This window comes from Neltuma alba, unplaced genomic scaffold, assembly GCF_004799145.2.
Source record: "Neltuma alba isolate B1F8T4 unplaced genomic scaffold, ASM479914v2 tig00010080_pilon, whole genome shotgun sequence".
NCBI lineage: Eukaryota > Viridiplantae > Streptophyta > Magnoliopsida > Fabales > Fabaceae > Neltuma > Neltuma alba.
In genome coordinates, this window is record NW_021635039.1 from 355982 (window position 1) to 372272 (window position 16291).

The 16291-nt window shown below is 38.8% G+C and overlaps 1 protein-coding gene across 1 annotated transcript; it reads left to right on the forward strand.

The window, feature by feature from the left end:
• The first annotated feature begins 263 nt into the window (after positions 1 to 263).
• On the forward strand, positions 264 to 3248 carry LOC114754095 (uncharacterized). The gene is made up of 4 exons (XM_028942842.1): positions 264 to 495; positions 577 to 625; positions 1154 to 2972; positions 3186 to 3248. The coding sequence occupies exons 1-4, from the start codon at positions 264 to 266 to the stop codon at positions 3246 to 3248; spliced, it is 2163 nt and encodes a 720-aa protein (XP_028798675.1).
• Positions 3249 to 16291: the final 13043 nt, after the last annotated feature.

The window sequence follows — 16291 nt, forward strand, 5'->3', positions numbered from 1 at the left end:
CCGTGAACGTTGAGGTGTTGCCGCGGAATGAGGGAATGACGATACCATGATTTTCGGTGTTGAAGTCGTCAAGCCCTAAAGTGAAGTTGTGAAGCCCTAAAGTGAAGTTGTGAAGGCCTAAAGTGATGTTGGGAAGACAGGAGGTCACGGGTTTTTAATTTGGTATGTAAATGGTTGAGTCGATGGAATAAATGAGTAAATATTTATTAGTGAAGCTAACGTACTGACTAAACGTAAATTTTTGCTGCAGATTAGTATGAAAAATGGATTTCAATAACCGAAGAAGCTGTGGGAAGGAGTTGTTCTGTTACGTGCACATTGGTGGACATTTTGAAGCAAATGGTGAAGGGATAGTTAAATATATTGGAGGGAGTGTAAGGGTAACCAGTATAAAAGAATGGATAACAGTAGACGAGTTGTGTGGAATAATTTCACAGTGGATAGGCAATGATGGTGGTGGATATGAGATTAAGTATAAAGTTAAATTTGATGAGAGTACATTGATTGATCTTTGTGATGATGGTGATATCAGCAACTTGTTTAGATATAATGACAGCAGTGGTCATGTGTATGTAGGAGGGAAAGGGAATGATAGGGAACGTAGAGCAAGGAATGATCCAGACGTGTAAGTGGTTATGTTTTCCAATTGAATCTTGTTATTTACTAATATATTGTTGGTAATTCGTATAGAAATATTGTAATGAAGCTAATGGTGCTGCAGTCCTAAATTGTAATTAGTAAATGCAAGCATGTTATTGAACATAGTGGACATGTCATTTCCATTTGTAAACTTGTGTTTTAGAAATGCAGACTTGTTATTAGACATAAGCAGAGATTTCCATATGTAGACTTGTAATTCAACGTATTGAAGTTATAATTATCATATACGGACTTGTTATTTAGATCTGTAGATGTTATTTTACTAACCAGTAGTTTCTATATGGAAACTTGTTATATGAGTAACTCAAGTTGTAATTACCTCTTACGGACTTGTTAATTGAGCAAGGAATTGTTTGTAGATGTAGACTTGTTATTTTAGTTAGTAAAGTTGTAATAACCATATGCGGACTTGTTATTTAGATATGTAGACATGTTATTTTATTCAAACCTGTCGTTTGAATATAGCTGTCCTAACTTGGTATTATGGTGGCAGGAGTGAGAATTTATTTGGACTTTCACAATATATGAATACATTTGAAACGACCATTGGTGATGAACATGAGCCAGTGAATGTTGAGAATGGAGTTGAATGCCTAACTTTTGAAGGAGGCGGATCAAGTCAGAGAAGCAAGTGTAGTGGTTCAGAGAGTCAGGGAAGACTGACGGGCGAGATGAATTGTACGAAATGGGCAGGAGTGTTTGTAGGAGTGGGCCAATATGTTCCACATGCTGTTGCTTTTAGGGAAGCTGTGTACAGGTTCAGTATTGCAGAGAAGTTTGCAGCAAGATATATCAGGAATAGTAAGGAGAAGATGAATGTGAGGTGTAAAGTAGAAGGGTGTCCTTGGAAGATATGTGCAAATGCTGTTGGAAAGAACAGTCATCTATTACGTGTGACTACATTTTGCAATAAGCACATTCATTCAGCCCAAGACAATTTGATTGTGACTTATGGTGGGAGTGCTGCGTTGACATCATCAGTAATAGTTGAAGAGATAAGGGACCATGCTGAAAAACGGCCCACTGAGATAAGGAAGATGTTGGAGAGGGAGTATGGTGTGAGGCTTACATATTGTCAGGCATATAGAGCAAAGGAAAAGGCAATGGAAGAAATACATGGGAAACCAGAACAGTCCTATATGTTAATACCATGGTTATGTGAAAGGTTGAAGGAAACTGATGACAAAACGGTTGCTGAATGGGCCTCCATTGGTAATAGATTTGAGCGTGTGTTCATTGCATACGGTGCATGTGTTGAGGGTTTTTTGAACGGTGCAAGGCCTATATTATATGTTGATGGTACTCATTTAAGTGGTCCATATAAGGGGACATTACTGTCAGCTTCGGCATATGATGCGGATAATGAGATGTTGCCGTTTGCAATAGCAGTGGTGAAGGGAGAGAATCTTGATGACTGGACGTGGTTTTTTCACAAGATTAAACAAATTGTTGGTTCAATGCAACTGACTATTGTGTCAGATAGACATAATTCTATAATTGGTGCTGTGCAAGCAATATTTGGGGGTGAAAGGCATGCATACTGTTATAGGCATGTGAAGGAGAACTTTAGCTCTGAATATATGAAATTAAACAGAGGTCGGAGAAGGACAAGTGAAAATTCAAAGGAAGATGCATTAAAGGTACTGGATAAAGTGGCTTATGCAAGACTTGCGGATGAGTTTGATCATGCGCTGGATGATCTCAGAACCATGTCTCATGAGTTATATGAGTGGGTTATCAATCAAGGTGATGTGGATAGGTGGGCATTGAGCAAGTTCCCATATAGAAGGTGGGACAACATAACAACTAATTTAGCTGAATCTTTTAATGCTTGGATGGTAAGGGAGAGGAAGCATAACGTGGCCCAAATGATCCATGAGCACCGGGAGAAAGTAGCAAGAAAGATGCATGCATCATATGCAGCAATGACTAAGTGGAGTAATTGCGTTGGGCCAAAAATAGAGGCAAAAGTATTGGAGCATGTGTATTTCGGTAGGTACATGCACTGTGAGAATTATGGAGGGGGAAGAATATGCGTGCACACATCACGTGGAGACCAAAGAGTGGACCTTGGCCTACACAAATGTAGCTGTGGAACTTGGCAAATGTTAGGGATTCCATGCTCACATGCTTGTGCAGCCATTAAGACCATAGGGGGAAACGTTTATGATTATGTTGAAGAGTGTTACAAACGTTCATCCCAAGAAAAAATCTATGCCCGGAGCATGGTTCCAGTGGTGACAATTGATATGCCTCACCTGAATGACTATACGTTTGAGAATCTTACTGCTCAACCCTTGCTTTTACCCCCAGTCACTGCTAGGCCTTCTGGAAGACCAAGAAGAAATAGAAAGGAATCACAATTCCACAACAAAAAAATATATCATTGCACTAGATGTCTTCATCCTGGACATACAAAGAGGACATGCAAAAATCCTAACCCAAGTTGACTTCCACTTACAAATGGGACAACTAATTTTTTTGGCACATATAGGGTTCATCCTTCTTAATTTTTTTGGGAGCAGGATGTTAGTAGATGTGCACATATATTTTTTGTTACTTCTATGTTTGGGACAAAGGGACATTAAGTGGAAGATGTAAGTTAATGTGCACTTGTCATTGAATGTTGTAAAGAACTTGTTGCTGTCAAAGAAATCAGAACTTGTCACTTCTTGTTATTTTGCATAGTTAAGTTGTCATTTGCTTTTGTGCACTTGTAATTTCATGTTCATCAGAAGTGGTTGCTGTCAGAAATGTGCAAAGTGTAATTCCGTGTTTATCAGAAGTGGTTGCTGTCAGAAAACGAAATGTGTCAAAACCTTATAGGAACTTGTCATTTGGCATAGTAAAGTTGTCATTTGGCAATATGAAGTTGTCATTCCGTGTTTATCAGAAGTGGTTGCTGTCAGAAAACGAAATGTGTCAAAACCATATAGGAACTTGTCATGTGCCATAGTAAAGTTGTCATTTGGCAATATGAAGTTGTCATTCCGTGTTTATCAGAAGTGGTTGCTGTCAGAAAACGAAATGTGTCAAAACCATATAGGAACTTGTCATGTGCCATAGTAAAGTTGTCATTTGGCAATATGAAGTTGTCATTCCGTGTTTATCAGAAGTGGTTGCTGTCAGAAAACGAAATGTGTCAAAACCTTATAGGAACTTGTCATGTGCCATAGTAAAGTTGTCATTTGGCAATATGAAGTTGTCATTCCGTGTTTATCAGAAGTGGTTGTGTCAGAAAACGAAATGTGTCAAAACCTTATAGGAACTTGTCATGTGCCATAGTAAAGTTGTCATTTGGCAATATGAAGTTGTCATTCCGTGTTTATCAGAAGTGGTTGCTGTCAGAAAACGAAATGTGTCAAAACCTTATAGGAACTTGTCATTTGGCATAGTAAAGTTGTCATTTGGCAATATGAAGTTGTCATTCCGTGTTTATCAGAAGTGGTTGCTGTCAGAAATGTGCAATGTAATCACTGTCTTCAAAAGTATGAAAATGTATTAAAACCTTCTGGGAAATTGTCATTTTCCATAATAAACTTGTCATTTCCCTTTCTGAAGTTGTAACCTTGTGTTTACCAGTAGTGAAAATCCAGTCGTTTCATGAAAACATTATTCGAACTTGTAACTTTCGCTAGTGAACTTGTCACTTTCGTTTGTGAACTTGTCATTCTATGATTATCGTAAGTGGGAATCCACTAGTTTCAACAGAGAATCTCGGTTTCATGAAAACTTTATCGGAACTTGTAAATTGCCCAAGTCAACTTGTCAATTTCCTTAGTGAACTTGTCATTCCGTGATTATCATAAGTGGGAATCCACTCATCTCAACGGAAAATCTCGGTTTCACGAAAACCTTATGGGAACTTGTAAGTTTCACTAGTCAACTTGTCAATTTCGTTAGTGAACCTGTCATTCTGTGATTGTCATAAGTGGAATTCCACTAATTGGAATAGAAATTTTCCCTTGCATGAAAACATCTTGGGAACCAGTGATTTGGCATTGTCAACTTGTCATTTTCCTTTGTCAACCTCTCATTCCGTGAATCAATGTGCAAATTTAGCCACCTTTAATACAGAATCACAAATTTGTATGAAAACCTTTTCACAAGTTGTCATTGGCCATAATGAACTTGTCGTTACCTGTACTAAACTTGTCATTGGCCATTTGGCCTGACTAAAGGGAAATTTGTCATTCCAAATATAAGTGCTGTTATACCATCAATCCAAGCATATCATAACCCATTACAATAATTGGCATACAATTTCAACAAATGAATCAATTGACAAAGTTAGTAAAAGTCACAGCCTAATTTAAATGCTCTCTATAAAGACGTTCTCCTCTTCTTGGTCATTCGGCCCTTCTCTGGTTGTGAGATAAGATCATACACATTGTGACGGCATTCATTGTCATCATGGTTCACCAGCCACCACATCAGCTCGCGCCGAAAAGAGGACACATCAGCCTGCACAGCAAGTTTACCACCAAACAAGTCACACGTGGTCACTCTTGATTGCACAATAAATAAGGTAATGTCAATACCTCGGTATATTCAAGGGAAACATCAGGCTCCCATTTCTTGAGCCATATGAGCACATGCACACCACAGTCCCTCCTGCCCACAACACCACCCTAACAGTTTCAGCTCCTCAAACCAACACAGCCAAATAACATATCACATGAGTAGGGTGTATACACTCACAAATTTTTCTGCTGTGGTACATCAGGCCAGACAATTTCCAAGTTATCACTAAAATCTGGTCTGACCATGTGAAGTATGTCTTCAAACCGATCCCTCTGCACATATGCCATATTCATCAAAAGGATAACAATATAAAACTGTCATTTCCCTATCTAACATGCACAGGTCAGTAACATCTTACACATCCGGTGATGGCCATTTCTTGGGGGTCATATGTGGCTGCCTTCTTCTGCTTGGAGGTGGTCTTCTTACGCTGTAAACTTGCTCGCATGGAATCAAGGACATTAAACTTCTGGGTCTTTGGTTCGAATGCAAAACAGAACCAATGCTCCCCAACTAGAGCAGGACCCAGAATCAAGTCACAGTCACCTATGTTGTAGCCAACATAATGCGGAAGTATTTGTCGTGCATGCTGGTTAGGATCCCAACGAGCTGGATCACGGGTCATTATGGCCTGTGAAATGCAGAAAACCAAGTTCTTATTCACTGTAACACACTTTATTCTGTCATTTTCATTTCCAATCTTGTAAATCAACAAAGCCTATTAGTAATACAGAAACCTCACCATGAAGTCTGCATCAAATATATGCCTCTTAACTCGGCCTTCAACTGCCTGCTGCTCTTGCACCAAAGCCTTACAGACCAACGACATCACTCGGTTACTCACCCTGTTATTTCCACCAAGCGAATGCAGCAATCGTCGGGGGATGTCTTCATCAAACATTCTGATCAAAGGACTGAAACATATTCAAGTGAGTTACTAGATGTGTTATGTTAACATGTAGTCAACAAATAAGATCACATAAGCAAAGATTTTCACTTACATCTCACCCTCATCACCTTTGACAGCTCGGCTGACTAAGTTGAACAAAATATCCTTGGGCTCCATAGGCCTCTTCACTCTTGATTGTGCCTTCAACTCCAACCAAGGAGACTTGATCTTGCTGAACCGAACCCTAGTAGATCTCCTTAGTTGTTGTGCCTCCACAGATACAGGTTCTGGATCAGGCCCAACATATTCAACAATGGCCAGGGGGATACCTCCATCGGTGAGTGACCTTCTGCCTCATCACCTTCAATGGTGGGTGACACTTCCCTAGGGGGACTGGCTGCAGGTATGTCACCCTCATCACCTTCAATGGTGGGTGACACTTCCCTAGGGGGACTGGCTGCAGGTATGTCACCCTCTGCATCACCCACCCTCTGTACCCTTCCCTCTCCCCTTCGCTCCTGTCATCACCATCCCCTTGACCCTCTTCCTCCATCTCTTCATTGTCGCTGTCATTCTCTGTGTCGCCCTTCCCATGACTGTCTCCATCTTCACTGCTTACTTCATCCTTCTCCTTTTCCTCAGTTGTGTCATCATTGTTGCGCCTCTCCTCCTCATCATCTTCAGAGTCACTTCTATTTGTAGGCACTGTCTCAACCCGAGCCTTTCCTCTTGATTTACCCTTCCCACCATCTCCCTGTCTTGGGATTTGCACCTTCACCAACTCCTCATCCACCATTTTCATTAGCATCTTTTGCCCTTCCTCTATCCTCTTCATTAGGCGCTCACGTAACTTCTTCAGCTCCTGCATGTAAAAGACATTAATCAAGTAAGTATATACAACAACAAGTTCACTATGGAAAATGACACCTTCACTATGACATATTGACAAGTTCAGTAAACCAGATTACAATTCAGGTATGGCAGATCACAAGTTCATTATACAGAATTACAAGTTTAGTAAACAAAATCACAACTTAGGTATGGCAGATCACAAGTTTATTGTACCGAATGACAACCTCAGTAAACCAGATTACAATTCAGGTATGGCAGATCACAAGTTCATTATACAGAATTACAAGTTCAATAAACAAAATAACAACTTAGGTATGGCAGATCACAAGTTTATTATACCGAATGACAACCTCAGTAAACCAGATTACAATTCAGGTATGGCAGATCACAAGTTCATTATACAGAATTACAAGTTCAATAAACAAAATAACAACTTAGGTATGGCAGATCACAAGTTTATTATACCGAATGACAACCTCAGTAAACCAGATTACAATTCAGGTATGGCAGATCACAAGTTCATTATACAGAATTACAAGTTCAGTAAACAAAATCAGAACTTAGGTATGACAGATGACAAGTTCATTATACCGAATGACAAGTTAAGTAAACAAAATCACAACTCACGTATGGCAGATGACAAGTTCATTATACCAAATGACAAGTTCAGTAAACCATATCACAACTCGTGTATGGCAGATGACAAGTTGATCATACCGAATGACAACATCAGTAAACCAAATTACAATTAAGGTATGGTAGATCACAAGTTCATTATACAGAATTACAAGTTCAGTAAATCATATCACAACTCACGTATGGCAAATGACAAGTTCATTATACCGAATGACAAGTTAAGTAAACAAAATCACAACTCACGTATGGCAGATGACAAGTTCATTATACCAAATGACAAGTTCAGTAAACCATATCACAACTCGTGTATGGCAGATGACAAGTTGATCATACCGAATGACAACATCAGTAAACCAAATTACAATTAAGGTATGGTAGATCACAAGTTCATTATACAGAATTACAAGTTCAGTAAATCATATCACAACTCACGTATGGCAAATGACAAGTTCATTATACCGAATGACAAGTTCAGTAAACCATATCACAACTCACGTATCGCAGATGACAAGTTCATTATACCGAATGACAAGTTCAATATACAAAATCACAAGTCAGTCTACCTATTGATAAGTTCAATATGGCCAATCACAGCATAAGTATTGCGAATAACAACTTAAGTTTGCCAAATTACAACTTAACAATGACAAAGCTCTATGTCACTATAGCAAATCAGAACTTCAGTATAGGAAATGACAACAATACTGTGGCAGATAACAAGTTCAGGTTACGAAATAAAAACTTTAGTTTACCAATTATACCACATACCGGGTCCTTGCTGGCCAATTCTTTTATCTTCTCATCAGTCCAGTATTCAATTGCAGTAGTGGACTCTCGGCCAACAGGCATGTTTAGGTTAAAATTCTCACCAAAAAAAAGCTGCAAGCCAGCCACATATATACAACATTAACGTTATGCACATCGGTAATCAAATGCAAACACAATGACAAATAAAATAGTCATACCAGAAGTAAGTATATGCAGCCACCAACAGTGCTACTCCCCTGCCCTTCATTGCCCCGCCTGTACCCTTTGACATAGTCTCCCATTTCTTTCCAGAGGTCCTTTATAATATAGGTAGCCCAATCATACTTTCCAAAGTCATCCATTGTGCAGCGCATGACTCTAACCAACTTCTCACTCACTTCTGAGCTTGAATTCGGACATAGAAAAGTACCCAGGGTGTATAGCACAAATAAAAACTCGAATCTGTGATCCTCCTCCCCTGAAACAATGTCGTTTAGTATTTTGCTGAATGACACTTTCCGATATTCATTTCTCAACTCCTGATACGTAGCATCACTCTCATCAACTTTAGTTTTCACCTCCTCCCCACCGTGACGGATTCCTAGCAGTTGCTCAACATCTTCTGCTCCTATTTCCTCTGATTTGCCCCTGATTGTAAATTGATGCGTTGGCGGGTCATATGATCTCAGCATGGTCACAATGAGATCACGGGGTAGTCTCTTTAATCCAACCTTCAACAGCCTCCCGAAGCCCATCCTCTCAACCCTCTCCCTTAAGTCTTCATTATTGTTCACAAAGTGCAGTAATTTTCTTAATCCCTTCAGGGACACCCAGGTTAGAAATGATGGGACATGTTTCTTTTTCTCCTCTTCTCCCTTTTGTGCCCTTCTTTTCTTCACCTCCTCGGTGTACCTCATCTTCTCTTCAGCGGCCAGAGCTTTCCATGCATTTGACGCAGCATCTCTTTTTTGTTTGGCTGTCATGTCAGGGTCAGCTATTGTGGCCATAAACTCACTTCTGAATAACACCCAACCGTTGTGTGCCTTTTTTGATCCAGAGGCTCCTTCTGATGCCATCTTCCTCTTCCTGCAAAATATTCAACATACAATCCTTCACAACCACATTTACTAACTAACTGTCACCTCTGTTAACAACCTATTCTGTAACCAACAGCCTTCTTACATCACCACCATTTACTTCTTATTTCGAAACATGAACTTGTAATTTCATATAAGCAAGTTGTTAATTTCTCAAAGTAAACTTGTTAGTCTCAACTACTTCTCATGCTTGTTATTTCTCATCATTAACTTGTCATTTATAATTATCAACTAGTTATTTTACATTATAAAGTTCTCCATTTGTCATAATCGCCTTTCTTATTCCCAACTTCTTATTGTCATTTTTAAACTTGTCATTTCCTATTGTTAACTTCTTAGGAACCCATGGCAACCTTCTTTTTCCCAACTGCTCAATAACTTGTTATTCATTATATTCAACTTGTTATTTTCTATTACCAACTTGTCAATTACACATTCTTATTTTGCATTATCAACTTGTCAATCCCCCTACTTCAATTTTGTCATTTTAAACGACACTATCACTTCAACATCTCTTCAGATCAATTAATAGTTAACCAATTCAATTTGCCCTTTACCCATTCAAGTGTCGTCATTTCCCAAACTAATCTTGTCATCCTCCTAACTGATCTTCTAATTCCCTTCCCACCCAAACCCATTCGCCCATCTTCTTCCATAGATAACCATTTTTCGCCAATCAGTCACAGCATATTCAACAGAAAAAACATATATATACGTTCCTGCCCTAAACGCATTCCCTTCCCTCTCGTTAATGTATCACACAGGCAGCAACGAACACAAACAAACTAAAGCTTGAAACTTACCACCAGATTTTGTCGCCAAATGCCGCTGTTAACTTTGATAGCCACACACGACTGTCACGATGCCTCTACCTCCTCCCTTGCCTTTGATGATGTCGATAGATCACTATTCCAGCACGACTCCGTTCTCCTCTCCCACAGCAAATACACTCTTCTCTCACATAATACTTTTATCGCCGCAAAATGGAAACAAACTCTTGCGCACAAATAAACAGAGCACACCGCAAAGAATGGTCGACGGGATATACAAAGGAAGTTACCGCGCGTTTTGGGGGGGAGGAGAGCGCGGACAGGTTTTTTTCTTTTCAAATGAGTGAGGGGCATTTCAGCCATTTTCCTTACATTTCATAATTGCAAATTGGGACCGGGTCCTCTGCAGCAATTTCTCAAATTAGGGGTCCCTGATTGCCATTTTATATATTGGGGGGTCTTTATTTGCAATTTCCCCTTAAAAATTCATGAAAAACGCTGATTTTCGGATTTTTACTGTTCATCGGGTAAAATCCAGTTTTCTGGCCCAACTTCAAAAACTCATAACTTATTCCATAAAAATCGAAATGAGGTGGTTCAAAATTCTATTTACAGCTCTTTAAGTCCTCTTTCAAGGAAAAATAATATCGTTATCCAATTCCTTATGAAAAAGTGTCAGGTTTTTGTGAAAGGTAACATTATCCATTTGCCAAAAACTCTTTTTCCAGATTCTGAACCTTAACTTTGAAAAATCATTAAAAATCGTATACTTGGCCATTTTTAACGTGCTGCCTATCAATCTGAAGTTCAGGACGTCAACTATAAGAATACCAAATTTTGTCCTGAAATTCATTCAGTAACTAAATAAACCATGGCTCTAAACTAACGTCCTGCTTAAGGGTTACAGCACCAACCATTGATAATTATACATAACCAAATGTCCACGAAAATTTTATGGTATGACGCCATAATTAGCCTCCATTCTGCAGCTTGTTCTTGAGAGTTACAGGCCCTAAAATGTTACATTATAATTGGGGGGATGAGATTTTTGAAAATCCCAGTAGCAAGATCAATCAACCAAAACATTAACATGCATCAATTACAAGCATTCCAACCTTTTGCTATTAATAGGGAACTACTTTACCTCATACATGTAGCACTCTAACATGCAATAGCCAAGGCACATAAAGCAAGGAGTATAGCTACACAATCATCATCATCATCATCATTTAGTTCAACCACATAATAGCACATGAAATTGCATAGCAATCAATGCAACATTCAACATTAAGGCTAATTAAATCTTACTACCTTAATCCAATGCTCTTTGATTTTTCTTGTTCTTCTTTCTTGCTTCCATAAATGCCAAACCCCAAAAAGGACAGCAAGCATTATTAAACATTCCACATAAAAATCAATCACATAACTCAAGAAGCTCCTAAACCCCTTAAAGCCTCTATCTTTGTTTCTTGAATTTTTAGAGTTGTTTTACATAAACCCTAAAAATTCCCTCTTGACCCTTTCCTACATGGTTTTTCATGTAGATTCCAAATATCTACTTAGATTTAACAAAATAAATTTTCCTCTTCCAGTTTCAGCTTGACCGAACCCTTAGGGTTTAAAACTCAAAAATTGCAACTTTGCTTCTATGGCTTCCAACACTTGTTCTTTAGGTTTACCCTACACCATTTTTCATTTTGAACACAATGGAAGCCTCAAAACTTTGAAAAACACATCCTAGGGTTCAGATCTTGTCTTGGCCGAAAATGACACTCAAGGAAGTAACCATGAAAAATGCTTCAAAACCAACTATAATCACTTGCAAACACTAGGATCTAGCTTGTGTTGTAGTATTTTAACAAGTGTGATGAGCAAAACTCCCTTTCCCCTTAAACAACCAGTTCGGCCAGCATCAAAAGAGGGAGAGAAGACATATTTTCAACCATAAAAGAGAAAGAAAACAAGGCAAGAACACATCTAGAGCCAAGAACTCACCTTGAACCTTGATTGTATGACCAAAGTTGATGCTTTCTCTTGGTTTTCCCTCAAAACTCTCTCTTTTTCCCTCTCTTCATGCCTTGCACGAAATTCCCATCTGATTTAGGGGAGAGATGAGCTCATCAATGCTATCAAAATATCCCATCTACCACAATTAATGAAGAGCCAAGTGTCATAAGCCTACTTAGTCTTGCATTTTCTCTTTAATTAACTTAATTCACATTGTATTTAAATTCCAAAGTCAAGATCCTCTCCATTGGTAGCTTGACACTTGGAAAGCTCTAATTATCATCCATTAAAGGCTTGACAAGTGGTAGCTTATGGGCCAAGTAAAGTGCAAGGCTCTGATCAACACTTTATCGGTGCACTTTTACTCCGGGTTTAACTTCTTTTCTATAATTACAGTGCTCTGGCCTCTGTAATTATTTTCTCTCAGATCCATAAATTATTCTCCTTATTTTTATCTTCCCAAATTGCCCTCTTTGTCTCAAATTTAATTTCCCAATAATTAAATAAAAAGGAAAACTATTTTCCTTCTCTTTAGTGATTTTTCCACTTTTCCAAAGAATTGGAAAAAATCCTGGATACTTGAGGGTCTTCTTTTAATTTCATAATCTCTTATAATTCCTTGGGATTTCATAGGAATTTTCTTGGGATTTTATCCTTCTTAAATATATTTATTTGGAATTTTCCAAATAAGGACCTTAAATTAGCTTAAATTGCCCTTAAATTCCTTTGTAATTTCTCTAAGGGCAAATTGGTCATAAAACCAATTTTATAATTCCATATAATTCTCAAGGAACCTTGTCCTTATTTTTCCTTAATTTTCTGAGACTTGGAATTATTTTTCCCCTATTTACTCTTGACCAATTTTCCTTAATTAGTCAAACTTTTCATAATTGGCTTGGAAAATTATAATAATTATTTTCCACCCAAAATTCTTCTATTACTCCTTGTCATTTTTTACCCTTAATTATTTATGAATATTCCTATTTTCCAAATACCATATTCCTGGATGTGACATTTCTCCCCCTCTAAAATAAATTTCGTCCTCGAAATTTAAAGTGTATGTTATTGGAAAAGTTCAGGATACTTTTTCTCTGTCTTAGTCTCTATCTCCCTCATAGCTTCTAGTATAAGATCTCTCTAGACAACCTCAACTAGTGGAAACTGCCTGTTTCTTAGCTGTTCCACTTTCTGATCAATAATTCACCCTAGTTTAATCTCAAAGATAGGTTGTCTTGGAGCACAATGTCATCATAGCTTATGACATGTGTCGGGTCTAGATGATACTTCTTCCATTTACAATCGGGGGAATGGTCACTTATAACCTACTGGTCCAATCTTTGACAAAATTTGAAACAGTCCATCGTAGTTTGAACTTAACTTCTTAAACTTTAGGGATCGACTGACTTCCGTTGTTGGTTACACTTTAATCACCAACCTCAATCTTTAACGGTCTCCTTTAATATTTGAGTAGCTCTTTTGTCTACTTTGAGCCGTTAGAAGTCTTTGCTAAATGACTTTAGTCTATTGGAAGTCTGATCCACTATCTTAGGACTATACTTACTTCTTTCATTGAACTCTATCCAACACAAGGGAGATCTACATTTCCTCCCATAGTGTGCTTCTTATAGCGCCATTCAGATACTTGAATGGAAATGGTCATCTTAACTGAATTCGGCTAATGGTAAGTACGTATCTTAATTACCACCGAAATCAAGCACATATGTGTATATCATGTCTTCTAACATCCATATTGTTCTCTGTGTCTGCCCATCCGTCTTAGGATGATAGGCTATACTGAAGTTGAGAGTAGTGTCCATTTCTTTCATAAGGACCTCCAAAACTTCAAGTAAATTTCGGGTCTTAGTCTGAAACCATACTGCTTAGGACACTTGGTAGCTTAACAGCTTCCTTAACTTTCATCTTCTATTATCTGCTAATCTTAGTGCATTCTTGCCAAAATGACTAACATTTCTAGCTTTTGCACTTTCTCATACTCTTTTCAGGGTCACCCTTCCTTGGGCTACTTTTGCCTGAAACACTTAACTAAACAGTGCTAACTGGGAACTGAGGCACTGATTCTGATAAGCTTAACCTTGGTACTTTACTGTCTTAGACCCCTTTCCTGATCTATCTTTAGTCGGGTCTTTTCAGCTTACATTCTTGTCTCTTGCCTCATCTTAAGGATTTATCTGTCAATACCTAGTCTGTCTCTGTATCACATAGGTTCTTTCTGTATCTAGAGCTAGCCTGAATGTCTCTTTTTCAGGTCTTATGTCTCTACTCCTCTAACTCCTCTAACTTTGGCTTTCCTCTGCTAATCGGAAGGAAACTGAATTTAGCCTAATTAATGATAAGGTTTTCTGGAAGGAAGTCATGGGTACTCTCTCGGTATCGGTTTTCAACCGTAGGAGGTTTCCATAACCTTAACTTATCCCTGGTCCTTTTCTTCCCAAAGTGGTACCATATTCTTAAGATCTCTGGGAGACTTTTGACCATAGGACTAAGTATAGTCACCTCCTCTCAGTTGATCACCTAACTGATAATTCCCCAAGACTGTTCCAAAAACCAATACCATTCTCTTAGACTTCGTGCCAATTCCCTAGGCCACCTTTTTATCTCTTTAGGTGCCTAAGCCAATCTGTCTTAGGAGTTCTCTTACTTTTCCAGCTGCTCTTACCGTCTCTTACTACTTTAGAACGGTACAGAGGGAGGACTTATGCAACTTCTCTTTCCTCTTCTTTACCTTTCAGTAGGAGCGTACTCTAACACGCATAATGCCTGGCATTTCAAATGCAAGGAGTGCAAGCTCTTACTGGTTGCTATGTCTGTAGCGTGCCAACAAGACATCTTATCCCTTAAAGGGAAGCTTCTCTTTCTGCTCACAGTTGCTTTCAGAAGTCATAGGGAGAGGTCTTTGACATTCTTCCTCTTTCTACTTGCTCTAGTACTCTGCTAAGCTCAGACACATCCAAGCCTAGCTTCGTTCCTGGCTAGTCATACTTCCATTGGGTAAGGTCAACTCCGCTTGCCTTGCCTCGGCTGCTTCCCTTTCCTGCTCGGATAGGGTACCTTGCTCCATCTTGAGCAATGTAAATTCTAACTTGGAGGACCAACTCCCATTCTCTCTAGGAAGATCCCTAGCCAAGACCTTATCCCTTGAAAAAGGGTGCCTCTCAACCTAAACTCCAAGCGACTGAGTATCTTTTTAACATTAAGGGGAGCATGCTAACCTCTAAGCTAGTTTCCTGCATAGCTAGCTGTCTCATCCTCTTTTTCTTAATCCTTAAGATATTTCACTAGGGCTCTCCATCTGGACCTCACTATCTCAAAGTTCCTATTTATCTATTTCAGGATTTGAGATAGCTACTCTATCCTGGTGCCTTAGCCCTAACGAGGCTATAATAGTTTATCTAGCTTAGGTTGCTATTTACACCTTCTTAATGGTGTAAAGACTCAACCCCTAACTTCTCATCAACCCTTCCTCTTAAGGGGAAATCGGATAATTCTAATTAGTGGCTACCTTTCTCTTCTTGACTTCTACTTATCTCACTCTTTGCGACTTCAAAGAGTCATTTCGTCTCGTTGAGATATCACCTCAACCTCTGAGAGTTATTGTGTTTGTTCGTCGTGACCAAAATCCTTGTTTACAGCGATAGAAGTTACCACTTCCTCTGGTAAGCACTCTATATTCGTTCATCGCCACTAATTCTCTTGGTTATTATGACGAAACACACTTTTCTCTTAACCTCTGCTAATCTTTGCGTAACTTTAATCATCATACTATTGCCTGTCTAGGCACCTATTATGAAGTTTTACTTAGCTTCCGGATTCACTCCATTTCTCTTGGGGGTAGGATCAGGGTTTTGTCCTTGCCGTTATGAGACGACAACCAATTCAATCCCATCACCACATCAACTTCATAGAAGGCCTACATATCAAGTCTAAGGCCATATAACAGTGCTCATAACCAACTACAGAGTTTAAGCACACGTTAGCGATGTAATTGTCCTCTGTTGTGCTGGTATGGACACATGCATGTCATACAGCAACATATTCATAATCAAGCTGAGTCCTTTAAAACAATCATACGAGAGAAGAAAATGATTAGC